The following is a 16,248-nucleotide window of genomic DNA, read 5'->3' on the forward strand; positions in this document are numbered from 1 at the left end:
ATGTGTTGTCCTTTTGGTAACAGCCATTCTGACAGGTATGAGGTGGTACATCCTTGTGGTTTTGATTTGCATTTGCCAGATGATTAGAGATGTTGAGCATCTATTCATGTGCCTATTGGCCATTTGTATGTCTTCTTTGGGAAAATGTCTATTCAGGTCCTCTGCCCATGTTTTTAATTGGGTTGGATTTTTTTGATGTTGAGTTGTATGAGCTTTTTGTATATTTGGGGTATTAACTCCTTATCGGATATATTGTTAGTGTATAAGAAAGGCAGCAGATTTCTGTATATTAATTTTGTGTTCTGCAGCTTTACTGAATTCATGTGTTAGTTCTAATAGTTTTTTTGTTAGTGTCTTTGGGATTTTCTATATAGTATCATGTTATCTACAATGACAGTTTTACCTCTTCCTTTCCAGTCTGAATTCCTTTTATTCCTTTTTCTTGTTTTATTGCTATGGCTAGGACTTCCAATACTATGTTGAATAAAAGTGGTTAGAGTGGGCATCCTTGTCTTGTTTCTGATTACTTAGAGGAAATGTTTTCAGCTTTTCACCTTTGAGTATGATGTTAGCTGTGTGCTTGTCATATGTGGCCTCTATTAGGTTGAGGTATGTTCCCTCTATACCCGTTTTGTTGAGTGTTTTTATGACAAATGGATGTTGAGTTTTGCCAAAAACTTTTTCTGCATTTATTGAGATGATCATACAGCTTTCATTGTTCAATTTGTTATCGTGGTGTATCACATTGATTGATTTGCAGAATCGAACTAATTTTTAAGTGATGAAGCAGATCAGTCATTACAGGGACCTGGGAGGAGACACAGTGGTAGGAGGGAGTGAGGACACTTCAGCGGGTGATGCATGTATTCATTATCTCAGTTGTGATGGTTGAACAGGTGTATGCAAGCAAAATTCATCAAATTATATTCTGCTTTTTAAAAAGTGGAGAGAAATCCTTGTCTGTCTTACTGTAAATCTGAGCCATAGTCCTACTGGACTGTGGGAAGTTCAGTCTCATCCAGTGTCAGCCCCTCCTCCCTAAGGGCTGCACCAGAATCTAAGAGGCTGGCATGGTGTCTCCCAAACAAGCAAGGCTCCCAGCCCCCAGGGCATCCCTGTCCCTAACCATGTCCCCAGTCCCCATCTGCATCCCCTCCTCCAAACTCAGTTCTCCACTCCTGGCCCACGCAGTTCAACCCCTGAGCAAAGGTCACTGGTCTCCTCACTCTCCTTTTCCTCATTCCTTTACCAAACAGGTTTTGTGAAAGATGGCAAGAACTAAAAAATTCCCACTGACGCCCCAAGACCTTAACTCCCAACTGTTCCTCTCCATCCCAAATTGCTAAACCCAGATTCACCAAATCACAACTCAAGAGTCTTCAGACTCAGAGCTCCTGCATCTTATCCTGAGCTAACAGAGCCTCAGTTTCCCCACACCTTGAGAATTTGAACAGCGCCAAAGTATTCAAGCAAGGTGAACTCTGACTGACTGCCCAATCGAACCCATAAATCTTTCAGTTCTGGCTCCCTAGAGAACAGACTGGGACTGCTCTCACATGACAACATCTTAATAAAGGCTTACACTAATGGGGCTTGAATTTCTCTTCCCCATCCTTTCACAGTCTATATGTGATGTCCTCTTAAGGCCAGAAACCTAAGTATCATTCCCAGGAGGGTATCAGTCTCACCAGGGGCCCAGATGTCCTGTTAACCGTGAATGTTGTCAGGGCAGTTCAGCTCAAGGCTCAGCCCTGGCCACCCTGCCCCAACTCAGCCCACTGTGTTACTCTGTGTCCTCACAGGCTGATTTGGCCTAAAATGCACTCACCATGGGCTGCCAGAGTCTCAGGGTGAGCGCACACATCAACAGAGCGTCTGACTTGGAGAATTCTGCTCAGCTTTCACAACCCTTCCTGAACCAGGGCCACGAGTGTCGGGGGCCCTTTGGTGTTTGTTTTTCGCAGAACCCAGCTCATCACAGTCCAGGTCTGAGGCTTCTCGAAGTCTGTGCCGTAGCAGTTTTCTCCTCCACTGCATGCAGAAGGCAGCCACTTCCAATTCCTCTGGATCTGGGGAAGGTTGTCTCAAACCCTGGAGGAGAGAAAGGTAATTAAGTACTGAGGGAGGCTGTGCACTCTCCCAGTGTCCGCTGACTGGAGCTTCTAGGGGATTCGTCTGCGTGAGGCTGGGGCTGGTTTTCTGATGTTCTGGCCCTAATGTAAGAGAGAGCAAGGAGAGTACTTGGAGAGGTCCTCTGAACGGGAGCCCACTCATTCTTAAAGGAGAAACACAACAGAGCAAAGGAGAATGTTCTGACAATGTAGTCAATTAAAAAAAATTCTCTAACCCAAATTCTACCTCCTTCTGGACCAACTATCCCTAGGTCTTTGGCCAGTGGCCTCAGCAGAGCCAGGACACTGGTGTACACTGCAAGCACTCAGCCTCACTCCCAGGTTCTCCTGCACTCAGATGGCCCGGGGATTGGGACACGGGGACTGGTCCCACCTTGGGTGGTGCTCCAGGATCAGGGGGAGGCTGCAGCCACGCTGGTGTGCAATGGAAGAGATGCTGATCCACAGGGTCCTGTCCTGAGCCTTCCTCTCAGCCTTCTTTATACTCAAAAGATTCTGGAACTTGTAGCTAAAATACGCATGCTTTTCAAATGCTTTGCATCATGTGTGCCTATTCCATGTACTCTCTGAATGTAACTGGTACAAAGTTTCTCAAAGCTTGAAATGAAAATTCTCATTCTATTTATTTAGCGCCTCCATGCACTTGCCCACTATTCTAGGTCTGTGGCTTCGTGAAGTATATGCTCTAATCAAAGAGCCAGACAAACACATAAAAGCGAGGACAAGAGGCGGACAAGTGTATAACTACAAGGTGTGGTAAGTGCTACTGAGGACTCCTACGAGGTGTGAGAACAGCAGAAACTTGTGTGATTTCATTTGGATACAGTGTGGGTGTTTCATCCCTTCTGAGGAGGTGGAATCCAGGTTTCCATCTAAAAAGATAAGAAGGAACCAGACACGGGACCATTTGGTAGAAGTGGAGGGGCAGGGACCCATCCCGCGCTGGTAGGACAGCACATGTGAGGGCCCTGGCCGGGGATTCTTTTAGGCACCCAAATATTTCCCATTTCCTGTCTCCACTAGGGACATAGAAATCAGGTGACAGGTTTGGGAAAGACGTGAAGTGAATTTAATAGCTGAGAAGCAGGGGGAAGGGTATCGCTCAAGTGGTAGGGCACGTGCTTAGCATAAAGAAGGTCCTGGGTTCAATCCTCAGTACCTCTAAAAATAAATAAACCTAATTACGTACCCCCTCTGCCAAAATAAAATAATTAGACAATACAATAATAAATAAAATATTTTTTTTAAAATCTGAGAAGCAGGTAGAGTTTTCTCACGAATGTCTGTAATTTACCGTGTTCCTCTCACCCTGTGGCCCGGGTCATGGTCCTGTGCGTGTCTACTCTATGCCAACGTCTACTCTGGGGCTCAGCCCTCACCCGGAGACTGGTGGCTTCTGCGGCCCTCACGGTCTTGGAGACAGCACCGAGGAGCTGCTGTGCACCTGCCACCAGGAGCTCGTCAGAGTGCCTGCTTCTTGCCAGGGAGGCCTTCACACTTGGGAGTTGATGGGAGGAAAGCAGTTAACATCACCCCAGGTAAGAGGTGTGACCTCAGATAAACAAATACCAGACGGTTTTACAATGTGAGCCTTTTCCACGAAGCCGGGGGGCCTCTGTGGAGACTCTTCAGAGAAAGAACATCCTAAAGGTATAATGTAACATTTTAATATAAAACTTGTATTTTGATTCTAAGAAAGTATGACTCATATAGTATCTACAAATTAACAAGAAATATAGTTTTAATAAAAATAACTAGAGAGAATAAATGCCCACATCCATATATCATGAAAGGGAGTACGAAATTTTGTGTCGAATTGCATTCAGGACTTAAAGTAGAAGTTCCAATAAAAGATTAGACTGGCTGTTTCCCAGCTGAATTACACACCTCAGTGACACCTGCTTCAAGCTGAGTGTCACTGAATTTAGTGAGACAGGTTGTTTTTCACTGATGAAAATGAAGATGCTGTGACACTGCAGTGACTAACTTTGGTAAAATCTCAGGACGTCCAGATCCCTTGAGGACTGAGAGCTTGGTAAATACACCGGTGTTAATCATGCCTTTTTATTTTCTGTATTTCTGATGCACTGATATCTTTGGACCATCTGACCTTGGAAAGGCTGCCCCTCCCAGGATTAGCCTATTCCTAGAGATAGTAAACCACTTGCCTGCAAGCGCACTTACACGTGCAAACCAACCAATCCAAATCCACACCCCCAACCACCCCCTTTATGGAGCTCTTACACTCTGGGCCACTATTTCCCTGCCCTAATCACCCCCAGGGCCAGGTACCACCCAACTAGAGGTCATCTCTATACTCCAGAACCCAAATTCAAATCAGCCTATCCTAAACCCATTCAGCCTACTTCCCCTGCATTGACATTTCTTCCCACAAAAACCCCACTAAAGGGTTTGTCCCCTAGCTCCTTCTGCTCTTCCATCCACCCCGGTGCTTCCCTGTGTGGTCCTGCGTGACATGACTCCTCTTTCTGGGGGTCCTAGAGGGGTTTTCCTCCTTGCTTTCCTCCTTCTTCCTTGTCGTTTCCATGTCTGCATGTCCTACCAAACCTGATTTTAAAAAATCCTAAGTACCCTTGCAACAATACCCGTATTTGAAAGGCTAAAATTAGCTGCAGTTCCTGTATATTAAGTAGAAAAAATTGGGTAGCTAATCTTGAGATGATTGTGTGCCTGAAATATTATTTCACACATGTGAAACAGGCACATGCATTTGGTTTAAAAAGAATTTATATACCGTGGTCTTGGTGATATTATTTTTATGCCTCACATCATTGATAATAGTCTTAACTACCAAGCTTTCCCATTATATAAGAATATTACTAACAATATTACTGATGAATATGCCACTGCAGGTAATAAGGGACGGGGCTGGAAATGAAACCACCCTATACTTAGATCATAATGTTCTATACTATCAATGTAAAAGCTATTCTATGGGAACAGTTAACAAAAACTGCTCAACTCCAGAGTTTGGGCACGTTAAATGAATTCATCTTAACATACGCTCTGTGCTGGCATAGCCTTTCTTAGGCAGGTGACATTTAAAGTACTTTCACTTTGCAATTAATATATTTTTAGAGATAACTGGCTTGTTAGATATGAAGAGTATAAAAACAAATAGGGAGCTAAAGGTGAAAATATAAACATGATTTATAAAGTAGCGATCAGTCACCTGCGTTTGTATATTAACCCCGAAGTGTCATGAGCCCAGCAGCACGACCGGGGTAAGGGCACAGGGTTGTAGACGGAGGAGGGCCCAGTGATGAAGGGCAGCCTGAGATGTTATTTGATTCTTAAAAATTCCTTATGGTTACTTTATAGTCACACCTACTCAGGAACCAGTTCTCCAAGTTAAATCTTTTTTTCTTTCTTAAGTGTATTATCAAATATATATTTGTGATACAATGATAAATGACAGTAGCTTAAATGTGTTTTTTCGTGCTCTCTAATAATTCTCTATATTTTCAACATTTGACATTCCCCAAATAAATGTTGACTCATGGGGTTTAAAACATTCAAAGGAGTGTACAGATGAAGCAATTACACTCCCCCACTCTAAGCCCTCCCTCTGGGTCTTGAGAAAGCAGAAGACAGCAGTTTCCCCCAAAGCCGTCTCCCACCTGGAGATGATGTGAAGCTGGCTGCTCATTGTTTGAACCTGCTCTACCACACACAGGAGCTCCTGGGAGCATCTTGGTCCACACAGTTCTTAGCAAGGATGTGGATAAGTTTGGCGAAGTTTTGTCCAGAAGTCACAATTTTCCTAGCAGAGGTAATGAGCTGATCTTTGGTCTATACCAAAAGAAACGAAAGAGTTAGAAGCAGGTAACAACGCCCTCACAGGTCTTCCCTGAGACATCAGTGCCAAATTGCAAATGTCCAAAAGTTGCTTGGCACAAATTCTTTCAGCCCCAGGGCGAACGTATTTTAGCTTAGTCTAAAACCAGGATCTCCTGAGCTTCCTCCAAAGGCTTCAAGACCAGCCACTGCTGGGTTAGTACGAAGTTTATTCTCCTGGAAACCACAGAATGAGGTGGTCCAGGCCCATCCATCTGTGGGGGCTGCTGGAGGGAAGGCAGCCCAACCTCCTGGTCTTGAGCTAGACTTCCTCCACAAAAGCTGAGGCCTGCACTGACTCAGACAGAGTTTTCAGCAGGCCCAGGGCAGAAATGAGGCCCCTCAGAAGGGCCAGGTGCGGGGAACATGCAGGCTGGAGGACGTCTTGGCTTGACCAGAGGGGCCTTCAGTTCCATGGAGAGCTTCCCAGAGGGGAACTGATAATTAAGGAGTTGCTGACAGAAGCCACCTCTTAGTTAGCTGATTTGAAATTTCAATCATTCTGGACCTTATTTGTCTTCATTTGAGAAGAGAAATTTGGACAAGATTGGCAGCTTCCTTCTCTTTCCTCTTCTTTCATTTTTTTTTTTAAGCAACAGAACTCTTTATTCAAATAAAATCTTCATAATGGTAAATGTGGAGGCGACCAGTACAAGTAAAAGATGGGCTTCCTCAGTGGATGGGGGAACCCAAACCAAAAACTACACCTGCTTGTCTGGGATGAGCAGGTCAGTGGCCCTTCAGCAGGCCACAGGAAAGTAGACACAGGCTGGAAAAGGAAAACCCAGGTGCTGCCACAGGTCCTGCCATTGTAGCCACTGTGTAGACAGGGGGGACCCCTCCTCTCCAGATTTGGTTCAGATGTCAAGATGGATGATGCCGCCACGCATGAACCAAGAAGGTACGAAAAGGTTTATTACTCACATAATGAGGCTTTCTGGAGAGAGTGGGCAAGCTCCTAACCAAGCCTGGAAAGGCTCTGAAAAGGCGCGAGAGAACAAGGAAGGGGCATGGGCTTGGCTTTCGTTGTGGGCAGAGGATGGGGCCGGGGTGAGGGTTTCCACTCATCAGCCAGGGCTCGGGTGGTTTGAACTTCCCACTGGCACCAACAGAGGCCATGCCTGGGCTTTTTTATTGACTTGCCCAGATGTGAAGCAAGCGAGGAAGAAGGAGGAGTGGATGGGACTTGAAAGCTGCCAGCAAACAGCAAAAATGAAGTGACCCTGCATTGTAACTGCCCTGTTGAGGGGCTCCTGAATCCCATGAAGACTGGACACTAACTTAATGGACAGAACTTAATTTTGTTTGCCCCACTCTTTTCGTAGTGGCTGGCCCTGATGGGGAACCACTTCCCAGCTCCCTCCCCTCCATGTATCATGCTGTCTCAGCTCCTCCTGGAAGGGAAAAATCAATGCTAATAAATCTATGCTAAAGGCTTGGTTTATTAGAGGTATTTGCAATTCCAGATAAGAAAGGAGTGGGTACAGGCTTGTCCAATATCTAATTCAAGCAATTCCAAGCTCCAGGGCAGAACATGGAGCCAGTGGCAACCCGCAGACCTACAGTGGAAGGAGTTTTCTAAATGGCTCCTGGTGCCAGGCTGCCTCTCCCTTCTGGTCCCCACACTCAGAAATGGACTTCTTTTATTTTTTTCAATGTTGGTGTGTTGGTGTTAAGCAATGCTTAACTACACCGCATCAAGAAGAGGGCTAAAGAGAATTAGAACAGGAGACATGCGACTGAAGTTGATCCCCCCAAAGCCAGAGGAAACCGGCCTCCTCCTCCCCTTCCAGGCTGTGCTGGCCCTGAATGGCCATCTCTCAGGAGCCTGTAGTCCCGTTACCTCTATTTTGGGGAGTTTTTAAAGACATAAATGGCTCCCCTTCAGTTCATCCTACGGGATATGAATGAGTCCTTGATTTTGCCAAATTGCAGCTTCTGGCAAATTTCCTTCGCTGATGGAATAAGGCAAAGCCTTAACAGTAAGCCCAAAAGAGGACGGGAAGAGAGAAATGAAGTGAGCTTTACAATACACCCGGAGAGAGGGGGAAGACAGCGCCTGAAAATGTGCTTGACGGCCTCCGAGAGCGTCCCCTCCTTCCTGGCTGTCCTGGCTTCTGCAGGGCAGCAGCTGGGAGTCCTGTTTCCCCCGTGGTGCCCAGCCTCCCACCACCCACGGGAGGCCCAGTACCAAGATGCGTCCTCTTCTCCTCAGACTCTGAGCCATCAGGAGCACCTCCTCGGCCATCTGCTGGGTAATCTGGGAGATTCTGTTCCCACTGCCCACGCGGCCATCCTCCGGGAGAGGCGGGTCCCGCTCGGCGTGCAGCCGGGCTGGACAGCAGGGGGCGCTGCAAGGGGTGCCGTTTTGCTGCGGCTGCAAGAGGAAGACAGGGTGGAACTGCTGAAATTCCGGATGCTCAGACCTTCTAGCCACAGTGGGGATGTTCACGGCCTCTTAATCATTTTTAAAAGAAGAGTAGGAATCAAGAGGGTCTCCGAATCCCCGTTACTCTGCGCTCCGTTCACCCCGAATTTGCATAAACTGAAACCCAGCGGACTCAGATCCCAGTATGGTTAAAATACCACATCTTCTTTCCCTTGGTGAATTTTCAGGCCTTACCTGGAAGAGAAGAGAATCAACAGCTTCTTGAAAAAATTCAGGAATCCTTGAAACAATTATTCTACATGAAAAGACAATTCTCTTATGAAAAATTATTTTTTTCTCCCATTAACTTGCTTGTTGTTTTCTAGTGAGAAAAACAGTAGCTTCTGCCATCCAGAAGCCGGTGAGGGCACGTTATCCTTTTTTGGACCCTGGGTGGGGCCTCCGCTAAGCCTTTTCCAAACTCTGGAATGGAGACGAGTTGTTCTGCTCTTGGAGGTAAACCCAGTAACAGAGCGTCAAGAGTGATCTTGATGGTCTCCCGGCCTCACGATATCCTGGGCTTCTGAAGGCAGAGGCTGTGCCCTGGATGCTGGAAGGAGGGAGAACGCCCTTGGGTGGAGCCTCTGGGCCTTCCCACCCCTACTTCTCCCCCAAGACCCCAGTGTAGCACAGTGATGCCTCAGAGGGACATAATATAGCTGCTGGAAAAGTACGAGCATGATAGCAAATTCTAAGTTCACGAATCTATTTGGTCTGAGGCTGTTATTTCACCAGGAGAGGAATGGAAATCAAACGACAACTCCAGGCACGTGTCCCTTCCTCCCCCACCTTGTGGGCGGGCTCTGGCCAGTCTTTGTTTGCAAGCACATGGGAAGGGCGCTGCATTAACGACATAGGACCAGGAGACCAGTCCCCCAAGGATGGGGTTGGGTGAATCGCATCCTTTGGCTGTAGCTGTAGAGCTCAGGCCATGTTTAAACAAGAAATTGCCAAGTGGCAGACGAGGGCCAGGAGACTGCGTAGGTTGGGGCCCAGGTGACCCGCCCCGGGGTGTGGGTGCCCCACATCCGGGCAGTTGGCCTCAAGCTTGGCCCAGGAGCAGACAGAAGCAAAGCATTTGGGAAGAGTCCTAATTGCTTAAGTTCAACTCAGAAGTTGTCCAGATGCCAAGAATAGCAACCAGCCAGGTAGGTGGCTGGCGGTGGTGCAGGCGTCCATAATGAAGGCTTAATGGTGAGATGTTTTCCTTTCTAACCATAAGGTATTCACTTCCACACTGGAAGCCAATCTAGGCACAAGCATGCACCCCGCCCCCCAGACTCACCTGCACTGGGAGACCCCCTGGGTCCAAGTTCACGTCAGAGCTTTTATTGCCTGGAAAGTCCTTCCTCACTGGCAAATACAAATCCCCAGCTTCCTTTGAAGCTCACCTCAAGACCGCGCTCCTCTCAAGAGACACCTAAAGCATCAGTTCCATCCCTCCCGTGACCGCTTTGCCCCAAATTTGAACCTCCTCTGCACTTCCAGGCTGTCTGTAGCATCCTTGCAAGCAATCTAAATCACTTACCGTGCACCTGCAACACCCCAGACAGTGTGCTTGGCCGGAAGGATCTAAAGATGAATAAGATCAAGTCCTTGAACTTGAGTGGCTGCGAGTTTAGACTTTCTGTGCTAGTGCACCTGAGACGTCACCTGGCTTGGCTATCGTTTTTATGTGTTTTGTCTCCAATTAAATAATCTCCCACCTTCTGAAAACTGCTAATTGGCCTTGTTTTAGACAGGCTGGGATGCCCCCTGAATGCTGGGAGGGGCAAGCCAGAGCCTATTCTGGAGAAGGACTAACACACTGAGGGCCAGCAGGCTGCCCAGATGGGGCCCCGGAGTAGGTGAAATGAAGAGAAAGGAGAGAACTCAACTCATATGCAATTGGTGATCCCTGAGCCAAGAAGTAGGAAACTGGGAAATACTCTTTTCAACTCTTGTTTCATATTCAGCTGTCAGGGATCTTAAGCATCCAAAGTTAGAAGTGTCTCCAGGCTCCTCGATAATGAAAGAGGTCAGGACTCTGTTGGCAATCCCATAACTGGAATAAAGAATTTTCAGGTTGTAATGAACAAGGGCCCGGAAGACACACCAGCCCCTTTCCAAGACCACAACCCCTCAGCGGGCTCTGACTTACCAGGTGCTCGCTGTTTCACGTGCTGTTCTGGGCTGGGTGGAGGGTGTCTCTGCCCCCCAGGAGCCCCAGGGAGTGGGAAGGTGGAGCAGACACACACAGACACACACACACACATACACACACTCGGATGGTGATTCTCCCTCCCGGGGGGTAGCCCTCAAGGCAGAGCCATTGTCCCTACTGCCCAGTCTATGCACTAGAATTGTGCGCGTGAAGGAGAGTGCTTCCTTGGGGTAGGAGCCTTGGAAGGTGAAGCCTGGCTCTTCACCCAGAGGAAAGCAGCCTGCAGCAGGAGAGGTGGCACCCCTTCATGGACAGGAGTGGTGACGGGGGCTGGACTAGCCTGCCCTTCTCCCCGTTCCCAGTGCCAGCGGCCCCAGGCGGCCAGCCTCACCCTGCTCTGCCAGCAGTTCTGTGAAATGCTCGTATGGAGAAGTTTTGATGAAAAACGGAATCTGCCAGGTGAAGTCAGAGGCATTAAGTATGTGCTAGAAAGACCTTATGGAAAACAGACCAGGAGGAGCCCGCAGGTTATCTGGATTCATGGGACCAGGCCCTGTGGAGCAGGAGCGCCTGGGGGACAGCTGGAGTCTGAGCAGAGGCGGTGTGGGCTGCAGGAGCGAGGGCGCCATGCCTGCCCTCCTCCCAGCTACTCTGGGAACAGGGCCTTTCTCAGGGTAATGGCATTTTAATCAGAAAAATGAAGTGAAGAGTCATGGGGTGGAGAACACATGGTCTGGTCGGCTTCGTCTTGGGAGAAAGCCCAGGGAAAGGTTTGGGCACGTCTGTGCAGCCAAGCATGAGGTCGCGAAGGGGTCAGATCAGGTTGCGCTGGGCTGAGCGCGTCTGCTCGGGGACTTCTCGGGGGGCACTGCCAACCTACTGTACCCCCCACAGTCTGTGTAAACAAATCAAATGTTTGGGCTCCACAGTGTCTGGCGTTGTCTGGTGCCCCAGAAGGAAATGACCGTGCAGGGAGGGGGTTCAGCAGACCCAGCAGCCTTCCAGCAAATTTCCCTTTTTGCCTACAAGGATTCCTGCCACTTGCAAACGGAAGAATTCTGATTGGGGTAGGGAGGTAACATCGCAGGGGTCAAGGTGGCATGACGCAGCCTGGTCCACGGTGGGAGTGCTGTCAGTCCAGCAAGAGGAATCCCCTCGAGATGGGGCCATGAAAAGACTTCATAGAAGTCAGCCATTGTAGGTACGACTACAGGACACTAACCGTGTGCCGGGCAAGTGCAAGTGTTTTACATGGATGTGTTCATCAGCCCTCCGCCAGGAGAGCATCAGTGTACCCATTCTCTAGACTAGAATCTTGAAGTCCAAGATAGCTAAGACACTGCTCTGAGGTCTCAGAACTTGGAAATGGGAGAGGCAGATGCAGCCCAGGCAGTCTGGTTCCTGATCTTGGATTCTCAAAGGCTGCCCTGTGCTGCCTGCCAGATGTGAATTACAGACATGGGCACCAAGAGAGCTTTTTCTGGAACTTGACAGGGGGCTTTGGTTACTAGAAAGAAGGCTAGGTGGGGGAAGAGGAAAGATGCTGACTTTCCTACCATGCCCAGGTCTGCTGCGACTGTCCCGGTGGTGGCTGGATCAGCGATGCAGGTCCCCGCTGAACACCCTGGGGTGTCTCTTGGGGCAGCACCCTGAGAATCCACACTGCTGGCTGCAGCTGCTCCCGATGCACCCTCCCCAGGGTGGGGTTGGGGCTGGGCAGGGTCCTGTTCATCACTGGGCTTCAGGCACTGGATCAGGAGTCTCCAGGCCTTGGTGTGACCACCTTTCCAGGCCTGGAGCTGGGCCACGGCATGGTGAGCCTTGGCTGCCCACTCCCACCAAAGCCAGTCCTCTGGGTGTTCTTGGAGCACAGGGACCCTCTGGGCCACCTCCTTGGTGAGGATGAGAATACTCTCCAGAGCCATAGGAAGGTCTTCCTGGCAGGACCCAGACTCCTGACCTGCCACGATACCCTGCACAGCTTGGATACCAGACACTATTCTTTCCAGGGAGATTTCTGGCCGGGTCTGGGGGTCTTTGCAGGCAGAGAGCTTTGGGCACAAGGCATCTTGGAGGGCATGTTCATAGTCTGCATTGATATTGCCAAGGTGGCCAGTCAGGGCCTTGGCATGAAGGGTGAGTTCTAAGCAGAGAAGTTCAAAGCGAGTAGACAGGCTGGGAGATGGTTTGGGGGAGGAAGCCAGAATTGGTGCCACATCCAGCACAGCGTCTGTGAGCACATGGACTTCCCTGCACAGAAAGGAGATCTCACCCTTTGCTTGCTCATCCCCACACAGAAGGCAAGACAGCTTGGCAGCTTCTTGCAACCTCTGAGAAACATCTGCTGCCTGAGCCAACCCTTCCTGCAGCCCCTGCTGATCCTTCACAGCCTGTCTCAGGGGCAGCAGGAACAGGCCTTGTCTCCCACTGAGCCTCTCCAGGCAGAGGAGCAGGTCTTGAACAGCCACCGACCACAGAAGGCACCCGTCCTCAATGCTCTCTTCCCATGACCTAGGGGCTTGGAGACCACCAGAGGCCAGAACCTTGTCTAAAAGCTGTTTAGCATGGGTCTCCACCTCCTCCAACCTGCCTTGCATTTGTAAATGTGCTTCTGCGAGCCCAGTTGAGTCAGAATCCTTTTTACCCAAATCCATGGGCCCGCTTTTGGCTGCTAGTTGGACCATTGAAGCTAAATTCTGCTGAAGCTCCATGAACACCGCCGTGTTCCCTGGAAGATCAGCTGCTGGGTTATTGCAAAATAGCTGTTGACACAGAGAATACCAGTCACCGGCTATGACCACCAAACCTTGCCTGGTGTCCCTGGTTCTCCCAGACAGTTGGAGAGCTACTTCCAGAGGCCTATCAGTTCTGGCAGTTGTGCAATGTTCTGTCTCCCTTGCTAGGTCAATAATAGAAGGTGGCAGTGATGGGATTTCCTGGAGTTCAGTTATTCTCTCTGAGACCAGTGGTCCCTCTCCAGCCAGGACCTCCTGAGCTGCATTCATAGCTACATCCTGTTCCTGCAGGATGAAGTGAGCTGAGGTCACTCCCTGGTGGCTCTGGGTCTCTACAGCAAGGATGGGTTTGTTGGTGGCAGGGGGTGGAGAGCCCCCTCTCTGTGGATGGGTGTCAAGAATCAAGGGATAGGAAAGGTGGTCACTCGGTGGATAGAAGGTGCCTGGGTCATTTTCCCCCAACCCAGGCTTCCTCTGGTGTTTCAGTTCAGGAACTGTGCAGTCCTGGAGGCAGGGGAGAATGAAAGAAGTCTGTCTCTTAGCCATGCCAGACCTTTGGACTTGGTCCCGGAGGGGGCTGAGGATATCTGGGTGGTTAGTCCCGTCCAGCCCATCTTGGATGCTCTGAGCTGAAAAGATCAGATGTCTTGCCATGGTTAAAAGTGCACCTGAGTCCTGAGAGCTGTGCCCACCTGCACAGTGCTGGGCAGTTGCACCCAGGACCAGGGACGATTGCTCCAGCTGCTGGATCAAGACTCTCAGGCCATTTCGGAAAATGGGATCTCGATCTTGGTCCACATACCTGCTCATCACCTGCACTATGTGGGTTGCTCGGCCCTGTAAATACGCCGCCAGTGGAGAACACTCTCTGGAATCTCCACTCCTCAAAGTCCATGTAAAAAGGTCCAAGCGTTTGGTCATTTCCTGAACCGACACCCTCAGGAACTCAGGAATATTGAGAACATCATCAAAACATGCTAATAAGCCTTCAGACGCCCTGGCCCACTCCTGAAGCAGGGCCTGCAGGGTAGCAGGGCTCCGGTCCAGACCAGACCCTTGGGGACTTTGTGAGAAAAGCAGTTGCACTCTGACCACAAGCCCCCAAAGGCCGACCATGGCCGCCTCCATGTCTTTGCCAGTCTGTTGTCGCGGGCAGCAAACCAAGACCAAGCGAGCCACTCTGAGCATCTGCTTGGCCTGGTCATGGAAAGCAGCGAGGAGACGCTGGAGGCGCTCAGGCAAGGCCTCGCCATCGCATGGGGAGGAGACTGGGGATGTCGCCAAGGCAGCTTGGACCAGCCTTTGAAGAGGACTTTGCGTGTCGGTGAACGTGTCCAGGATCTGGCGCAGCAGCCCAGTGCGGACCTCCTGGGAGAGGTCCTCAGTCGCCGTCCGCAGCGCCGCGCACTCCTCCGCCGGCTCCTGGCTCCCCCCGCCCGTCCCCGGAGGCCCGCCGATCGGGTCCAGGCGCCGGGCGCCGGCGCTCCGTAGCTCCAGCAGCCGGCGGCAGCGGGCCACCAGGCGCAGGCGCTCGGGCGGTGCGGAGCAGGCGGCCAGGCGCATGCAGTGCCAGACCACGGCCGCCAGCGGCGCGTCCAGCCGGTCGCCGCGCAGCCCCTCGGGCCCGGGCGCCGCCAGCAGCTCGCGCAGCTGCCGCAGGCGCCGGCGGAGCGCGCCGTGCGGGGCGCGGGCGGCAGGGGCCGCGGCGCCGGGATCCAGGCCCACCAGGAGCTCGCCCAGGGTCTTCCTGGCCAGAGCGAAGACGTGGCGCCTGGAGGCGGCCAGCTGCGGGTCGCAGGGTCGCCGGAGGCGGCCGCGGGCGGCCGCGAGCAGCGCGGGGACGCAGCCCCGCAGCAAGCGGCCGGCGCGGCCCAGGCGCTCCCCGGATCGCCGCGCGGTCAGGCCGCCCAGGCGCTGCAGCGCCGCCGCCAGGTCCGCGAAGGGGCCGCGCAGCGAGGCCGCGTCCCCCGCCGCTTCCAGCGCGTCCAGGCAGGTCAGGCACCAGCCCGCCGCCCGCACCATCTTCCTGGCCATCGCAGCGTCTTCCAGGAGCAGGACCTATTCGAGCAATCAGGGGAGGAGAAGCAGGAAAACGGTTTCTGGAGCCGTAGCGAGAGCAATGGCAGCTTCCTCACCACCCCCATCCCCGTTGTATAAGCAAACATCCTTCAAAAGACCGAAGAGTGCAGACTCCCAGAGCTAACAACAACGATAATGTCACCTACAAGTGACGATTAAAGAAAGCATCTGGCTTAACTGAAAATATGAGACCCCCGAATTGGGCTACGTTTGTGGGGTCCAATCTGGCTTTGAAGCGCCCATCTCTCCTGATGGGAGGAAGAGCAGTCAGCCGTCTACATGGTTAGCACCGCATCACAAACGACAGGGTGTTTAGGAAGGACTTACTATTTGCATGAGGATGATGGAGGCTGGCGAGATGGCCTCTCCCAAAGTGCCTCTGAGAAACCTTTCCTAGTCTGACTCTGCTGCTCCCAGACGCCTCTGTCCACCCCCTTCAACAGAGCTGGTACCCAACCACTGCCCAGGGCATGCCCTCTCTTCCTCCCATCAGCAGGTGCCAAAGCCCTCCGGGTCTGTGCCTCTCTCATCTTCCCATCTCCGATCTTACTTTACTGAGGATCTCTTAAACTACCAATACAGCCCCCCACAATAAGCCACACTACTGAAGTTTTAATGATGAACATTATTAATACGTTAATACTAGATAATATTTAAGGCATGTAGATTCTAACAGGAAGCGATGTCCCAGCTGAAAGTGTTGTGCCAGGTGGTGGAGTGCCAGGATGGAGAATGCGGAGTGTTTGCAGGCTGAGGGGTTATCCTGGCCCCTGAGAGCCTCCCAGCCGCAGGTCAGCGCAACAGGTTAGCCAAATAGGCTGAGAGTTGCAGAAGTTTCAATACCTTCTCCCTACAGCTCCTGGCCATGGGTAG

At 51.0% G+C, this 16,248-nt stretch overlaps 1 protein-coding gene across 7 annotated transcripts; it reads right to left on the reverse strand.

The window, feature by feature from the left end:
* Nucleotides 1-665: 665 nt before the first annotated feature.
* LOC105072144 (uncharacterized) lies at nucleotides 666-15,626 on the reverse strand. 7 transcript variants are annotated; one of them, XR_012503053.1, is made up of 5 exons: nucleotides 12,118-15,626; nucleotides 8,182-8,367; nucleotides 5,774-5,945; nucleotides 1,829-2,091; nucleotides 666-808 (listed from the first exon to the last, which is right to left on the reverse strand). XR_012503053.1 is itself a non-coding variant. In XM_010958985.3 (4 exons), exons 1-3 carry the CDS (start codon nucleotides 15,328-15,330, stop codon nucleotides 5,817-5,819), a joined length of 3,528 nt encoding a protein of 1,175 aa, XP_010957287.3. In that variant the 5' UTR covers nucleotides 15,331-15,626; the 3' UTR covers nucleotides 666-2,091; nucleotides 5,774-5,816. The 7 variants fall into 7 exon arrangements, 4 of the variants coding, with proteins under 4 accessions (XP_010957287.3, XP_074210774.1, XP_074210773.1 ...); XM_010958985.3 differs by having other exon boundaries at nucleotides 666-2,091; XM_074354673.1 differs by having other exon boundaries at nucleotides 666-3,629.
* Nucleotides 15,627-16,248: the final 622 nt, after the last annotated feature.

Source organism: Camelus bactrianus, chromosome 28 (assembly GCF_048773025.1).
Source record: "Camelus bactrianus isolate YW-2024 breed Bactrian camel chromosome 28, ASM4877302v1, whole genome shotgun sequence".
Lineage (NCBI taxonomy): Eukaryota > Metazoa > Chordata > Mammalia > Artiodactyla > Camelidae > Camelus > Camelus bactrianus.